Raw genomic sequence first — 17,008 nt, 5'->3', positions numbered from 1 at the left:
GCCTCTTGTAATTCCTTTGGAACATCACTTGGCATATCACTGATTATTGCACTGTGCTGTGTCAGCAAGTGGGCTAACCTGGATAATCCTCAGGATACACACTCTTTTGCTGGATCTCTGCCACCACCACCACCATGAAAGAAGAATTATAGAAAACTATTTTATAATTCATATTTTGTGACAGTGCTTTTTAAAAATGTAAAATTATACAAATGAAAAGCAGAATGTCAAGACTGGGAATGCCCCTTGCTCAGAGTCAGACTTAAAAATGTGTTCCAGGCTTTGCGTCTCCTCATGTGCTAATGCTGCTACTTGAAATGATACCTTCTCGCTCCCTGTGCCCCATCTTTACTTGTCAGATTCTTATCCTTGAATATCTGTCCAAATATGGTACATTTCTATACATATTGTGCAAGTGATTTTTCTTCCTTATGAACCTAAAAAGCTATTTAAATGTTTAAAGTGTAATTAGGTATAAAGAACATTGGTTTACTATAAAACAATGCTTGAACGTATATAAATGCCAGAAAATTGCAATGGCATTAGAAACTATATAATGAAGAACTAATTGCAGATTCTAGGGTGACTTTCTTTTAACCAATTTGGATAAAGGAAGAGGATAAATACCTCTCTACATACATTTTAACTTCAGATCTGTTGTTGGAACATATAAAGTTGGTAGGTTATAGGTTAGACAGAGTTAGTGATCAGCAGTTTCACACCATTCAGCCCGTAGAAGAGTGAGGCCAACTAGAAAGATGGGCAAAACCTGTGGCCTTTTTCATCTTTGTCTCCTTGATAAGTTATCCCTGAAACCTACAACTGAATGAGACCTGCTCTCTCTGGCTACAGGGATTATTGTATTAATTTCCACTCTTCAGCTGTTTCTCCTTCCTTTATCCAGAGATTCTCATTTTTATTAACGAAGCCTACTCATAAGTTGATTGGCATTAGTAACTGTAGCAAAGGACACAGAGAACCCTGGCAACAGTGCTTTAAATGAATTGAAAGTATCTCTTCTAGTCAAAGAATCATTGAATGCTTTAACCTATGTAGTCAGGAGGGAGCAGGAGGTATTTTTCTTCCCAGTCCAGTAGAGCCACATTATGTGGGTATTTGGTGGGCAGTAGAAGTTGGTAATGAGCTCTGCATGCCAACTTACCCTCCTGGCCAAGGTCTGGGAGAAGAATACTATCAATGTCAAGTGGACATTGAAGTTGGGACCAAAGAAAATTAACTATATTCTGCTTATTGACAAATATTAGACATTTATAGACATATTCTAATTCAATATTGAGTTAACTTGTAAGCTCAATGAAAAGATTTTGGAGCATAACAGAAGGGAACTTAATATTTATAAAGGAAAATTTTATACCTGAAAACAGAATTACAATAAAAAACAGAAGGAAATATTTGATCATGTATAGTTGGCATTATCAATAACAAAATAGAAAATATGACCAGAAGATGATATGAAAAGATATGCCCATAATGGCTGAAATTTGAAGTTTAATGGCTGACATGAGTAATAATATATGGAAAACAAAAATTCATTGATACCATCTGGTACGGGCTGAATTATATCCCCCCCAAATTCATATGTTGAAGTTTTAATCCCCAGTACCTTAGCATGTGACTATTTAGAGATAAGGTCTTTAAAAGTGGTAATTACATTATAATGAGGTCATTAGGGTACACCCTTACCCAATATGAGTGGTGTCCTTAAAGGAAGAGCAGATTTGGATGCAGACATGTACAGAGGGAAGACCATATGAATATGAAAGAAAGCTGCCATCTATAAACCAAAAGAGATTGGCCTCAAGAAACCAACCCTGCCAACACCTTGATTTTGGACTTCTCCAGAATTGTAAGAAGATAATTTTCTGTTGTGTAACTCACCCAGTCTCCGGTTCTTTGTTATGGCAGCTGTAGTAAACTATTATAATATGTAAGGGCAGTTAAAAATGGAATCAGTGTACCAAAAATTGGAATCAGAGGTATAAAACAAATTTTAGAAACTTTTTAAAGGGACAAAGTGATAGAGCAAAATAAAATTTATGTCTCTGTATCTTTTGTATCTACGATAAATTGAGATAAGCCACCCTGTCTGTTCCCATTTATCCCTCCCTTCTCCCTAAGACATAAGACAGTAGGAGAAGATAGGTTCAATAAAGGAAATCTTTCCTCAGTGGTAATTTGTTGATCATTGTGAAAACTAAAATATTGGAAAATAATTAATTGTCTTAATGTCCCAAGACTGCAGTATCAAAGTATTATAAACTGGGCTGCTGAGAACAACAGAAATGTACTGTCCCAGAGATCTGGAGACTGGGAATCAAAATGAAAGTGTTGGCAAGGCTATGTTCCCTCTGCACACACCAGTGAAGACTGTTTGGTGCTTCCTTCCTAGCTCCTAGTCGCCTTAGATGTTTCTTGGCTCCCAGGTACATCAGTCATTTGTCTTCCAGGCTGACATTTTCTGTGTGTGGCTTTCCAGCATCTTCCCTCTGAGTGTGGTTCTCTTTGTCCAAATTTTCCTTTTTTATATGGTTGCCAGTCACATTGGAATAGGGTTTACCCTATGACCTCATCTTATCTTGATTACTTCTTTAAGACCCTTATTCCAAATAATGTCACATTCATAGGTAGTGGGGTTAGGACTTTGACATACTTTTTAAGGGAATACACAATTCCATCCATAACATTAATGTACCAAAATGTTAGCAATGTTGATCTCTGATTATTTTTTCTTAAACTTTTCTGTTTGTCCACAACAGACATGTATCTCTTTTATAATCAGAACAAATATTATTCAAAAAGTAAGAGAAATGATTTTTTTAGAAAGACTCATTTTTTAATTATTCTCTTCATTAGCTTTCAATTTTTGTGTTATATAATTCTGTTTGGTTTAAATTGTTTTCTGATTCAGCGAGAGTCCATTTGCATTAATGTAACATTTAGCAATCTGTTATCTGCATAATTATACATCTGTGATTATAGGTAGGGTAGAAAAAATTCCACCTCTGAATTAAAATAGTCTCTCAGCATTTGTTAACTGTAGAGAGCAGACTGGTGTTATGGATAAGAAGAGGACAATATGAGTTAAGAGGGCATTTAGCAATAGGCATTTGTACAGTGTGAACACCATCAGTTGCCCCCAAGTCCCGAGTCCCAAGGCTATGAAAGTTTTTTCATGCACTAAGCGAATAGGTGAAACATACTTATAGGCTTATGTGCAGAATGTCTTTCTATTTTGATTAAATGCTAAGCTCTTCATTGGTTTTATGTGAGTTATTGGTTATTGCTTTTTGAAAGTCAAATATAGTCATACAGACTTTCTAAAGAACTGATTTCTTTTTTTTCCAGATTTGTCTGCAATGGATAACTCAGTGTTTTTGGAATTATTTAGATTGGATAGAAATCTGCCATTATATTGCTACTTGTATTTTCCTTGGTCCTGATTATCAAGTGTATATCTGTATAGCTATCTTCAAACATCTACAGCAAGACATTCTACAGCACACTCAGACTCAAGATCTGCAGGTCTTCCTAAAAGTAAGTGTCTTTCTATCTGAAGGGAAAATAGTTAAGAGTTAATAGCTAATCTTTATGGGGTGCTTAATGTCAGATATTTTTCTAGACTCATATAATCCTAAAAAACAACCTTTTGAGGTAGGTACTCTTATCATCCTAATTTTAGAGATGAGGAAACCGAGGAACCGAATTAAGTAAATTGCCCCAAATTATACAGGTGGTGATGGACCTGGCATGTGAAGTTAAGCTGTCTGGATTCAAAATTTTGCTTTTAACCAGTGTGCTATGCCAAAAGGCATGTTGGTTTTATATTGCTATATCTTACTTAGTCAATTAAAGTTTAAGTTGCTTTGTTAATACAGAGGTTTAATACTTTTTTTAAAAAAACATTTGATATAATTTCTTATACCTTCATATTCTATATTTTTCTAAACTTCCAGCTATTTTTTATAAAAGGTTTTATAACACTTTTTTAAAAAAGTCATTTTCATGTATAAGGTAATATTTTAGAACAAGACATAGTTGCTTATTTTCTCATTCACAATAATGTGACTTTTGAACAACTCTATTTGTCTTAAGTTAAAATCTTTCCTTGAATTTAAAGTATGTTTTCCTCTATTACCTTTATCATCTCACAGGCACACATTGACATACATACACCAAAACCAATATTTATCATTTGCTAGTTTTTCTCTAGGTCAGTGACTAATGTGTATGTAAATTAATTTTATTTTTATTCTTTACCATTACATATTTGTCTGAGCTCTTTTCCATTAAATGATGACTTTCTGTAAATAAATGTCGTTGATCATTTGATTGCCAAACTATCAAGTATGTTTATTTCATAAGTACTTAATGAAAAAGGTCTCAAATTATCATATATCACTAGAATTATGATCTTAGAAACATTCTTAATGAAAAAGTATGCCAAGACAATGGTTGTACATATAGGAGGAAAACTAAGGTAGAAAATGAAAAAAAGGACCTGCAAGAGGTAATTGGAGTACAGGTGTGGTTAAACAAAAGGGAATTATGATGAAGACCAAATATGAATTTTTTTTTTAGCAAGAAGTGTTTTTTTTCATCAGCTACATAGTCAGTTATAGGGGCTTTTGAGTGTGAAAATTTCCCGAACTCATATTTGTGTATTCCCTAATTTTCTATTTTCTTATCCTACTTTAATTTTTCTTGCAGTATTTATAACTAGCTGAAATTATTTTATATATATTTTTGTCAATCTTCCCCAGTAAAATGAGTAAGCTCCACAAGAATTTTGATTTTGTCTATATTGTTTACTAATGTACTTTCAATGCCTGGAACAGCACCTAATACATAGTGGGTGCTCAATAAATACTTGTTGATAGAATAAACAAAAATATAAATAAATATAAAGGGAAAGATGAATGAACTTAGTTTTAGTCACATTGAATAACAAACATTACTAAATTCTTCAAAGGATTGTCACTTATATTCCTTCCTGCCACAAGTGTGTATTTATATTTTATCATCTCTAAATCTGATTAATGGTGATTATTGCAGTTTTATCTCTTTTTTGACTACTGCCGGGAAAATTGTAATAGAGTTTGCAAACGGTGACCTCATTAAATGTGTCCCAAAACTCTGTTGTTCTCTGTGCATAGTGCTATCAATTTAAAATGAAAGAATTTTTAAATGAGAGGAGAAAATTATCTTTACTAACTAAGTCATATTTAAATTACTAAAATTTTAATTGAATTGGTTTAAATCCAAATTAAGGACACACTGGCAAAGAATTAATCGTTAATACTTGTCCTGGAACAAACCTTACTTCTTACTCCTGCTGTTTGCAGTCATCTAAGGGATTAGAAAGAATGCCTGTCGGATATTGACTTTACTTTTTTTTTTTCCCCAAGCAGGTAGGTCTCAGCTTCACTGATCTCTTTGGTGGGCAGTTATTTTTCCTGTGAGATAAATTCCAGTGTAGTTTATTTAAATATGCATTTACTACCCCTTTAACTACTCTATTAAGTCCTGCCCTCTTGTTTGCAAAGTACATAAACTTATGTACACCATTTTTCACTTACTGACATGTTAACCAATAATGAAATTTTGATTAATGAAGTGATTTTTTATATATCCCTTAGGAGATCCCTTAAGTCAGGAATAGCTGTATGATTCAAAAATTCCTCTTTTATAGTCATAGGGATTAAACCTTGGAAATTATGCTTTATACTTTCTGATCTAAAATCTCAGCCTAGTACTAAGGGAGAAAAAAAAACCTTAACAATTCTCCGTTAGTACCTGTCCTAGCCATGCTAATATTCTTTTAAATTACATGTTATTTTCTGACTCTACATATTCAGTAATAATTACTCCTGAGAGGAAAGAAGCTGAAGTATAATACAAGACTTTTACTTGTCATATATATATTTGTATTTATTTAGGTGGACTTTTTATTTTTAAAGAATGGGCTCATACCTTTTTTGTAAAATTTTTATATCAATCTTTATTGTTGAAAGTATTACAGATGTCTCCCTCTTTCCCCCCCCATTGACCACCTCCATCCCTCACCTGTCCTCCCAATACTTCTTTTATAATAAACTAATCTTTAAAAGGAAATGGAATCCTATATAATAGCTATTATGCTAATTAGACTGAACAGCCAATCAGCCTTCTGGACGTCCCTCCGGATGACCATCAAGATGAAGCCGGGGCTGTGAGGGCCGGCTGAGGCTGTGAGGGGCTGCAAGGGCCGGCCGGGGCTGCGAGGACCAGCCGGGGCTGTGAGGGCCGAGCCCCTGGCACGAATTTTGTGCATCGGGCCTCTAGAAGTAGATAGATATAAAAGTAGATAAAACAGATATCTGATTGTTGTAAATAAGTTCAAATAATCAGGCCCAACCGAATTAATTTCCAAAATATTGACAAACACAAACATGTTTTTCTTTATTATCAGTTATCCTGATAATATATACTAATAAAAGGCCTGTGGCTGTGACGCCATAACGTGGAATGACCAAATGAGCAGGGGCTCGAGCAGCGGGCGGGACGGGGTGGGCGCGAGCTACTAGCGGTGGAGAGCTATAAGCTGCAGAGGGCAGGGCGGCCAGCTGAGGCAAGCGGAAGCGAGCTACTTGCACACGATTTCGAGCGCGCTGGCCTCTAGTTTTCAGATAATGAAATGGTTCCAGAAGATTGAAATTATGCAATTTCTTTTCCTGGTTTAATTTCATGTATAGACAGAAAGTGACATGTGAGAAGCATAAAGAAAACATTAACCTATTTGTATTTATTTGGGTTTCAGTTCAAGATTTTATATCAGGTAATCAAGAGTCTAGATGCAATGCCTGCATATGTACTAGCCTACCGAATAGTTCTTCATGATCAGTCAAATACTACTTGGAATTTTTTATACCAGAAGCTGCTGAACATTCATAGGCAACCCAAGTTTACTAAAAAATAAAACAACAGCAAAAACTTATTTTTTCTCTTTTGATTAAACCACTAAATATTAGATTGTATAAATACTATGAATATAAATTGCTATCAGCAAAGTATTGTCTTCTTCACAATATCATTGCAGACAACAAAAATGTGGGTTGGATAATACATCAGCTAAGTGCATTATTCCCACACTATGGTGATTAATAGGTCAGTGCTGAGCTAGATGACAGCTTCTGAAGGCATGCTAAAGAACATAGTCCTGCCTGGCTGGTGTGGCTCAGCACTTGAGCATCGACTTATGAACCAGGAGGTCACAGTTCAATTACCAGTCAGGGCACATGCCTAGGTTGCAGGCTCGATCCCCAATGTGAGGCATGCAGGAGGCAGCCAAATAATGATTCTCTCTCATCATTGATGTTTCTCTCTCCCTCTCCCTCTCTGAAATTAATAGACGGTATATTAAAAAAAAAAAAAAAAGAACGTAGTCCTTGGACATGGGGTCCTGGACATTTTTATCTGTGACAGATGGTGGTTTAGAAATTCTGGAGTCCAGACAAAAATATCATCCAACAAAATAAGTATTCTCAAATATCTCAGCCAGCTTGAATATCTAAAGTACAGAAGACACACATACAGACTGGCCTTATTGCATTCCTCTCAGCATGCCAATAGGCTGGCAGTGATCTTGATTTTAGTTTGTGAATTCAACCTGGGGACAAATGTCACTGAAATGCCAGGCCAAGAAAATACTGCCTTCCAGTGAATATTATACTGTGAAGGCTCAAAATTCTTAATTAAAATGCTTCAAGTAAATCTTGCATATTATGGCAAAATCAATTTAAAATTATGAAAAAATCAGATTAATTTCATCCCAATCAGTCAGTTGTCAAGCGGGATTTTCTTTGTGTGTTGCTATTGCAGCTGTAGCTCCAAGACATGTTGGCAGGCTAAGATATGGAGATCACACTGAGAAAAACCAACGGAGTGCTAAGCTTTAAGAGACAAAAGTATACATATTACAAATAATTCACTATCTGAGGGGATAGATAAAACACGTTCAGTATCATGTAAACTGTGGTTTACAGATGTTTTCTGCACCGCCGTCCTTATATCACTTGAGGTCACCTGAATTAAAATTCTGGCTCTGTTGCTAACTGTGTAACCCGGAGCATGTTGCTTTACTTTTCTATGCTTCAGTTTCTTCATCTGTATAATTGAATGTGGAATAATACGTATTACATAAGGTTTTTGAGGAATGAAATGAGATGATATCTGTATAAAAGTACTTTTAAACATTATCTGGCACATTACAGGTTCTTAAAAATAACTTATTTGAGTTTCTACATTCCTGTTCATGCCTCTCCCATCCCTCTCTTGTTCTCGTTTAAGAAAGAGATGTGTAGAGAATACAGCAAAAGAAACCGGGTTTTCTACTGAGTTAAAAGCTAGACTATACACTTTTGTTCCCATTTCTTCCCTCTAGCCCCAAGAGGTCTTAGTATAACATATCATAGTAATACCTGGCACTGACAGAAACTTCAGTTCTACCTCAGGAACATTCGTGTACGTTGCATCTGATCAAGATCTGTTTCTTCATGTACCCAGCCAAAATGGAATCATCTCTCTAGTCATGACATATGCCTTTCAGCTGAATTAAAAATCTTTAAGAGCCACATACTCTATTCTAAATGTTTAAGAACCTCATATTCTGTCCCAAACCACACTATTTAAACTTCCCTGATGCTAAGAATCACTAGGGGGCTTATCAAAGCTCAGATATCTAGACACTCCCAGATGTTTTAAAACAGAATTTTCATGACAGAGGCCTCAGTTGTCACATTTCAGTACAAATTCTCAAGTAGCTCGAAACTTTTAGACTATGTAAAAATGTCAACTTTGGAGCTTGAATCCAGAATGCCAAAATCAGGATTCAAAACTTTTTGAAATATGATATCCAGGCATTGTTTTTGAAATATGTTTTTATTGATTTCAGAGAGGATTGGAGAGGGAGAGATATATAGAAACATCAAAGATGAGAAAGAATCATTGATCGGCTGCCTCCTGCATGCCTCCCACTGGAGATCGAGCCCATAACTCTGGCATGTGGCCTTGGCTGGAATCGAACCCAGGACCCTTCAGTCCGCAGGCCAATGCTCTATCCACTGAACCTAACCAGCTAGGGCAATATCCAGGCATTTTTAATTTTACTAAGTATCCCAGGAGGGACCCACCAGAAGAAACATAACTTGTAGGTTGTTTGTGTTTCTACCCCTTTGATCTGGTAAGGTTATTTTTCATACTATCGGTCAGACACAGCATACAAAGGGTCATGTCTACCAAGGGTAAAAAGCAGAGCTGTGTTCACAAAACCCCTTCTCTTATGTGACTGTTATTATATCATTTGTTGCTTCTTATGTGAAATTTGACATTATTGCAAACTCTTTGTTAAGTGATCTCAGTGTAGAGTCAATTCTACACCTTTTGTGGTAAATTTTATATCACTTCCTGGCAATTAAAAATCAACTCTTTATTCCTATTTAACCCACTCAAAGTGACTTACCTTACTGTTTTCCTTTTTATTGGGTGACATTGGTTAATAAGATTATATAGGTTTCAAGTATATATTTCTATTATACATGATCTGTATATTGCATTGTATGCCCACCACTCAAAGTCAAATCATCTTACATCACCATGTATTGGCTCCCTTTACTCTTTACTACACCCCCTCCCCTTCCCTCTGGTAACCTCCATACTGTATCCAGGAGTTTCAGTTTTATATTCTACTTATCAGTGATATATGGTTCTTAACTTTTTTCTGACTTATTTGGCTCAGCATAAAATTCTAAAGGTCCATCCATGTTGTCACAAATGGCAGTATTTCATCTTTTCTTATGGTTGAATAGTATTTCATAGTATGTATGCACTACATCTTTATCCATTCATCCATTGAAGGACACGGTTAAGTGATCTCAGTGTAGAGTAAATTCCATGTCTTGGCCACTTTGAATGGTGCTGCAATGAACATAGGGGTGCATATATCTTTGTGGATAAATGTTTTCAAGTTTTTCTGATGGATACTCGGAAGAGGGATGGCTGGGTCATATGGTAGCTCTATTCTTAATTTTTTGAGGAGGCTCCTTACTGTTTTCCATAGTGGCTGTACCAGTTTACATTCCCATCAGCAGTGAATGAGAATTCTTTTCTCCACAACCACTTGAATGGCTATTACTTGACTTGTTGATAAATAGCCATTCTAACAGTTGTGAGGTGTTATCGCATTGTAGTTTTGATTTACATTTTTCTAATAGTGAAGTCGAGCATCTTTCCTTATATCTGTTGGCCATTTGTATGTCTTCTTAGGAAGATTTCATTATCTCTTAGGAAAATTTCATTATCTAAGAGTTTGTTTTATTTTTTGTTAGCTGTATAGCATTTTTTGGTTTGAAAACAGATAACCTTATTTTATAGGTACATGATTTCTTGCTATCATATACATACACAGTCTACTAAATAAAAAACAGTACACATTTACTAACAACATGAAATTCCTTGTTTGTAGCTGAAAAAAGTGATACATCAACTATTTAAAGTTCATAAACTTAGAATTGTGTCTCTTTATCTGAACTAATGAACTGTTCGCTTTACATTTTTGACAGGAAGAAGCACTGCATGGGTTTCGAGTGAATGATTACTTTGAATACATGGAAATTTTGGAACAAAACTACCGACCAGTGTTGCTGAGAGACATGCGGAACATTAGAGTGCAGAGCACATAGATCATGAAACATACAATTTAATTTTATGTTTTATTTATTTTAAAAGGAAATGAAGGGACACTATTGTTTTCTATCTGTATTCATAACAACATATGATTTGTGAATATACATATTATAAATCAATACTGAGAGTTTATTAATATAATAATGTATTCCAGTAGGCATTTGCTCAATTTTTGGTATGAAATGAATTCATTTTTATAAGATTGATTTTTTGTATGGTTGTTATAGAATCAGATCTAGCTAACCTATGGCCCTTCATGTTTCATAGGTATTTCCTGCTTAGATATCCTATTTCACCAGATGTTTAAAATATTTTCTTAACGAGTTTGGAAAGAAACAGCAATATTGTAAATGATTGCTTTACTAGCCAGAAAGAGTCCAGAGAGTCAAGGAAAAGACAGTTGTTTTCTTTATTTTTTTTTTTGTCTGCACATTTAAGGAAAATAGACAAAACCACAACTGCTTATTTGACATGTGGAGGAACAAATGATATTTACCATGGCAAGTTGTAGGAAAAATGTCATCCCCAGACATAATTGTTTTTCTAGGAATTGCTTTTGATACCTATATCAATTTATAATTTTCCATGTGAAATGGAGTCTCTACATGGTTCATTTAAAAGATAGATTAGTTATTTCATACTGATAAGCATTTCACTCTCATTAGTTATGCATTTTCCTTGGTGATAGATTTGATTTGTACTGAATTGAAAACATTAAGGAGAATAGATTTCTAAATTATTTTAAATTAACAATATGTTTTATTTAAATAGAAGTCTCTGTTTCAATGAGATTAATATAATATGTTAGTGTCTATTTTCTTATATTATAACTTGTCACATTTAATATATGAAGGATAATACATAAAAATATTAAATTGTTAATTTTTCAGTCAGCAATTTCAACAAGTTTTTAAGTCAACCATTAAAACCATTCTGAAGCTCCCCCCCCACACTTTTCAACCCAAAATGGCTCACCCACAAACTCAATTTCCTTTTAGGATGTTGAAACATCTGGTACTGTACAGTTTTCAATTTTGTGATATTTAAGCTATTGCAGTATCAACCTTCCAAAATCAGGTCTTATGTTGTAAATGCCAACAGTAGCTTCTCAGTAATGGTGTTCTTAAAGGGCATTGAAAAAGTAGAGAAAAGAAAATTGAGCAAGTTAATTTGACATATTGCTCACTTTATCTCTGGCTGATATAAGTAAGAGAGTCCTAGGTGACCCAAAACACCAAGATTACTAGTAGTGTACTTCAAACTTAATTTTGAAAAGCTGTTCCACAGAACCTGTAATACATGTTTATGGGTCCATTCCCTTTCATTCTGTTCCCGAGTATTGTTATTGGTCCTAAGAAACCTACAGCTTTATTTCTTTTTAAAATTTCTTACATGGTAATTAGAAATGCGAGTGGAGAAGAAATTATACCTTAATTTTGTAATATCCATTGGTGATTTTGACTGGAAACTGAAGTAAGATCTAGATAATAACAATTACATTTTGGAAAATTGACTTCAGCTGGAGCCAGAAAGCTTTGATTTTCATTTGATAAATATCTTATGAACAGTGACATAAACAATGAGCAATTTGGTGAATAAATACCAATGATAGCTATGCTATTAACGTGTTAGCTATTGTATTGCTAACACTGTGAATTATTTTTGCACCTGTTTTTATTTTAAGAATACTCTTTAGAATAGAAATAAATACAGTCCTCTCTTGCCTCTCAGTTTTGTTTTCAATTATTTAAAGTACTAGTGGCCTGGTGCACAAAATTCGTGCACATCAAAAGGGAATTAATTAAGAGGAAATATTTTAATATTGCTATTTGCCCTTTATAATGGAAGTGTCAGAGATGAAAGAAAATTAGTAAAATGTATATGAAAATCTTCCTCCTGTCAGAGTCTGAGGCACACTGCGGGACCCAGAGTCAAGTCCCCGCCCAACCGCACGTGCGTTGAAATCATGCAAGACCCAGACCTGGCTGGCCCCACCCCCACTGGGCAAGATCCGGACCCATCAAGCCCCGCCGGGCAGGGGGCGCAGCCTCAGGTCCCCTGGCCCAGCGTCGGGGCGGGGGGCGTGGCCTGAGGTCCCCTGGCCAGAGCAGGAGGAGTGGCCTGAGGTCTCCAGGCCCAGCACCAGGGTGGGAGTGTGCCTTGAGGTCCCCCATTAAGCCCTGCTGGGTGGGGGATGCAGTCTGAGGTCCCTCTTCAAGTCCTGCTGGGCGGGGAGCATGGCCTGAGGTCCCCTGGCCCAGTGCTGGGGCAGGGGGCACATTCTCAGGCCCCCCGCCCCGGCCCAGTGTCATGCAGCCTCAGGTTTCTGCTGATTGCTCGTTAAGGCTCCTTACGGAACCTAGCCTCCACTATGGGCACAGCCATCTTGTGTTACGGGAACCCTGCCTCCTCTGTGAGCACAGCCATCTTGTGTTACGGGATCCCTGCCTCTGCTGTGGGTGCAGCCATCTTGTGTTACGGGATCCCTGCCTCTGCTGTGAGTGCAGCCATCTTGTGTTATGGGAACCCTGCCTCTGCTGTGGGTGCAGCCATCTTGTGTTACGGGATCCCTGCCTCCACTGTGAGCGCAGCCATCTTGTAATGACGTGACTCTCAATTTGCATATTACCTATTTATTATATAGGATAAGTCTGTAGGACAGATTTATTTTTAATTTGTGAAGGAACCTCATACATTGTACAGAATTGTAATAAACTTTTTTTTATGATACAATGTATATAAATTTATGAAAATTTAAGTGCACATATATAAAACTTGGAATATCCGTTTTCAAAATTTAATCTTTATAGTTATGCTTTCTCATGCCAAAGAGTATGGGAAGGTAGAATAAGTCTTATAAATTCATGTTAACTTCTCAACAGAATTCTACTTGAATTTATGATCATTAAATTATGGGGTGCTCTAATTTACTCTTCTAAGCATTCAATCAATTATACCTATTTGCCATTGTGTGGCTAGTTGGTGTTAGCATGGTCTGGAACCTTTAAATTCAATCCTCTTTCAACTGTATTTATTCGTTTAGTCACTCAATATGCCTTAATTAAATTCCTATGTGGATAAGGCACTTGGTTACCTATGGTTCTATTCCCTCATTCAGATTTTTGTGGGAGTAACAGATTATATTTTTCTTATGTTTTCCTTACTAGTTAAATATGACAGAAAAGAAATAAAAGTCCTGAGCAATTCAATGTTAGGCATATTTTTGTAGTTTCTCCAATTTTTATTTCTGTTTTAATAGATTAATTTTTCATATTCTAGATTTAGTGATGTAGACCAGATTGATGTACCATGGGCTATCAGTGCATTTTTAAATTGTTTTCTATTTTCAAGTGATAAATTAATATTTCCTTTTATGTGACATAGAGTTTTAATAATATTCTTTGTAGCAAAATTAACATCTGCTTTTCTTTAGGATAGTAAGAGAGTTATTAAGTTGGTGCCAATATATTTACTTATCTGATGAGTTTAAACAGGGTCAAGGTCGTTAGCTTCATATAAACCTAAATTTTCAGCACTAGCAATATCTTAGCCTTTAAAATCATTTAACTTCTTTGGCATGTTTCCCACCCCATAATCTTCTATTGGCAATAGGCCATCATGAAATGCTAAGCACCATGGAAATAATTGAACTGTCGTGTTTGCTAATAGAGTGCATTTGAGATACTTTCGGGGAGACAGTTATTAAAATGTTGGCTGTTCAAGTTTGATCATCTAATTCAGGATTTAAATGTTGAACTGCTGTTATCAGGATATATATCTGCTATTTTTTATTGAATAGCACATTTTTATTTAACCTTTTATAAAAATGCTAAAATTCATTTCTTATAGAGCACCTCTAAAATATAATCTTTTCTTTTACAACATCCAATATAATTAACTCTAGTTTTACTGGAAATCACCAGAAAATGGGAAACAAAATACTTCATATTGTGTCCATAACTGTCTACATTTTTCTTTTAGTTGCCCTCAAAGCAAAATTTTCAAATTAATATTTTGTTTAATGTCATGAAATTATTTTGACTTGAAAAATGTATTCATTAGAATGGATGATGGGTATGGCAGAGTTGGTGATGTTCGCCGTCAGTTTCCTCTTCCTGGGCTAAGTATACCGCAGGGTGTTTGATCAGCTTAACCAGTGTTAATGAGCAAACCAAAGCACAAATAGCAGGTGTGCTCTCTCTATGAGTTTTCTTTTCTCTTTCTTGGTGTCCCTGGAGCCTGGATGCTTGAATTTGTGAAGAGCAAAATCTCCTGTCAACCCACATTGGACTGTGAACTGAGGAAGAAATCAATCTTGCATTAAGTGATTGAAATAATATGGTTGTTTATTATTGTATACTAGGAGCCCAGCGCGTGAAATCGCCTGGTGCCGCCCACCCACCTGCAGCCCTGCCTTGACACCTGAACCTGTCCACACAGAGCTCCAGTGTGCCTGGCCCAGCCCCCAAACCCTCTGGCCTTCTCTGGCCACGTCAAGCCCCGCCCTCAGTCCCTCTAGTCACCTCGGGCCGTCCGCCTTCTCTGGGCGCCTTCCTGCTTCCACCCAGTCTCCAGAGTAACGCGGTGGCTCCGCCCTGTCATGGCACAAGAGGAGAGCGTGGAAGCCTGCTGCGCTGTGCTCCTTCCCCTGGCAGGTGGGCCGGGGCACTCAGAGTGCGAGCGGTGGGTGGCGAAGGACTGGTGAGGGGGGCGCTATGGGCTCTCACCCCTGCCCTCCCTGGCACGGGATGGTCCCGCCTCCTCCGGGCACCTCCCCACTTCAGCTGTGTCTCCGGAGCAACACCCCAACTAATATGCTAATGACTTGGTCATTACCCATTACGGCATATAGACCATTAGCATGTTAGCTCTTTATTAGTATGGATAGTATTGAATACCCTGTTTGCTTCTTTGAGTTTCCCCATTCCTGTCCCTCTTTTTAATAATTTTGGATGTGTGCAGATGGGCATGTTCTTAATTATATAGTGTTTTAGTTGATTTCATATTGAGAATCTAAGCATATTGTCTAGTAATTACAATTAAGAAAGTTTCTTTGTATCCTTCATTGATATCTTTACCAACTAGCAAACGGTTCTGTGGACATAATAGATACCATTTTGCTATTGGTGGAAGCTCCTGGTGGAAGTGGGGCATCCCTTTTCCCACTGAGTATTGAGGGGTTGGGTCCTCATAATATCTTGAGAAAAAGAATTATCTAAGATTCATATGGGAAGATGAGTGATCTTTATTTGCATGGAATTACATCCCTGCATTTCTGAAGTCCCATTTCCTTTAAACCAGTTCTGGAAGCAGCGCAGCTAGGGGTTCAGCAGAGCTAAAAGCAAAGCCAGTGTCCAGAGTTTCCATTCCATGGTGGAGTTGGGTCCAGCACAGCATCAGGCTAGTTCCAGTCCATCAGTCCATTGTGTGGAGTCCACATGGCTGTGGGTCATGTGGGTGAATTCAGGAGCGTAAGAGTCCTGCAGCCTGGAGTGAGAACCAAGAGGGAGAACTCCTTTGTTTAGGCGCTTATGTATCTCAGCTCTTCCTGGTTTGCTGTGGTCATGCCTACTCTTGGCAATGTCCTGTTCCCAGGTGTAACTGACAGGAAAATACCTTCCCTATGTCACCCAGACTTGCCTATAATATTTGCCTTCCCTGATAATTAATAACCCAGGTTGTTTACAACAATATCAATTAACTAGCAGATACGTGTACTATCGAAGTCTTAATTCTGTAGATGAAGGCTAGGACATCTAAAGAGAGCCATTAGGGTAGCAATCTCATCAGCGAACTTAAATTTGATCACAGTTATCTATTTTAAACATTATCCTATATGATAATTTTTAGCAAATGTAACCTAATTCGACTTTCTTCATTTTGATACTTAGAATCATTTGTACATTGAAAAAATATTCCCAAGTTTGATTGTCTTCAATGAATGTAAAACCACTGCTCACCGGAAAATTGTAACAGGGATCAGAAAAGGCACTGGAGTGTGTAAATAGAAGGGCTTTTCAGTTGGGCTCAGGATTAGCAGGAAGACTAAAATATGCATGCAGGTAAGATAAGGTTAGATTAAGTTCCTGATCTACTTAGCCAAGGATGTAGAAAGTTATCAGGAGCGAGGAGGCCATTTTGAACAGGAGTAGATGCAGCATATTTAGCGTAGGTTCTCGGCCCCTAAGTCAGTAATTAGGGAAGCTTATTTGCCAGTGAATCTGCGAAGTGTGATGTAAGATTAGAAAAAAACTCTATTTCTCTTGTC

The 17,008-nt window shown here is 36.7% G+C and overlaps 1 protein-coding gene across 1 annotated transcript in view; it reads left to right on the top strand.

Moving 5' to 3' along the window:
• The window catches only part of TBC1D32 (TBC1 domain family member 32), a 124,886-nt gene extending 112,417 nt beyond the window's left edge, over positions 1-12,469 (top strand). Inside the window, exons 32-33 of the mRNA XM_080664101.1 lie at positions 3,367-3,555; positions 10,617-12,469. Of these exons, the coding sequence (XP_080520227.1) occupies positions 3,367-3,555; positions 10,617-10,736 (309 nt within the window). The 3' untranslated portion in view covers positions 10,737-12,469. The remainder of the gene's footprint in view (positions 1-3,366; positions 3,556-10,616) is intronic.
• Positions 12,470-17,008: the final 4,539 nt, after the last annotated feature.

This window comes from Plecotus auritus (genome assembly GCF_963455305.1).
Source record: "Plecotus auritus genome assembly, chromosome: 4".
In the NCBI taxonomy this organism is placed as follows: Eukaryota; Metazoa; Chordata; class Mammalia; order Chiroptera; family Vespertilionidae; genus Plecotus; species Plecotus auritus.
Note: the sequence above shows the minus strand (reverse complement) of the source record. Positions and strands in the feature narration are given on the sequence as shown.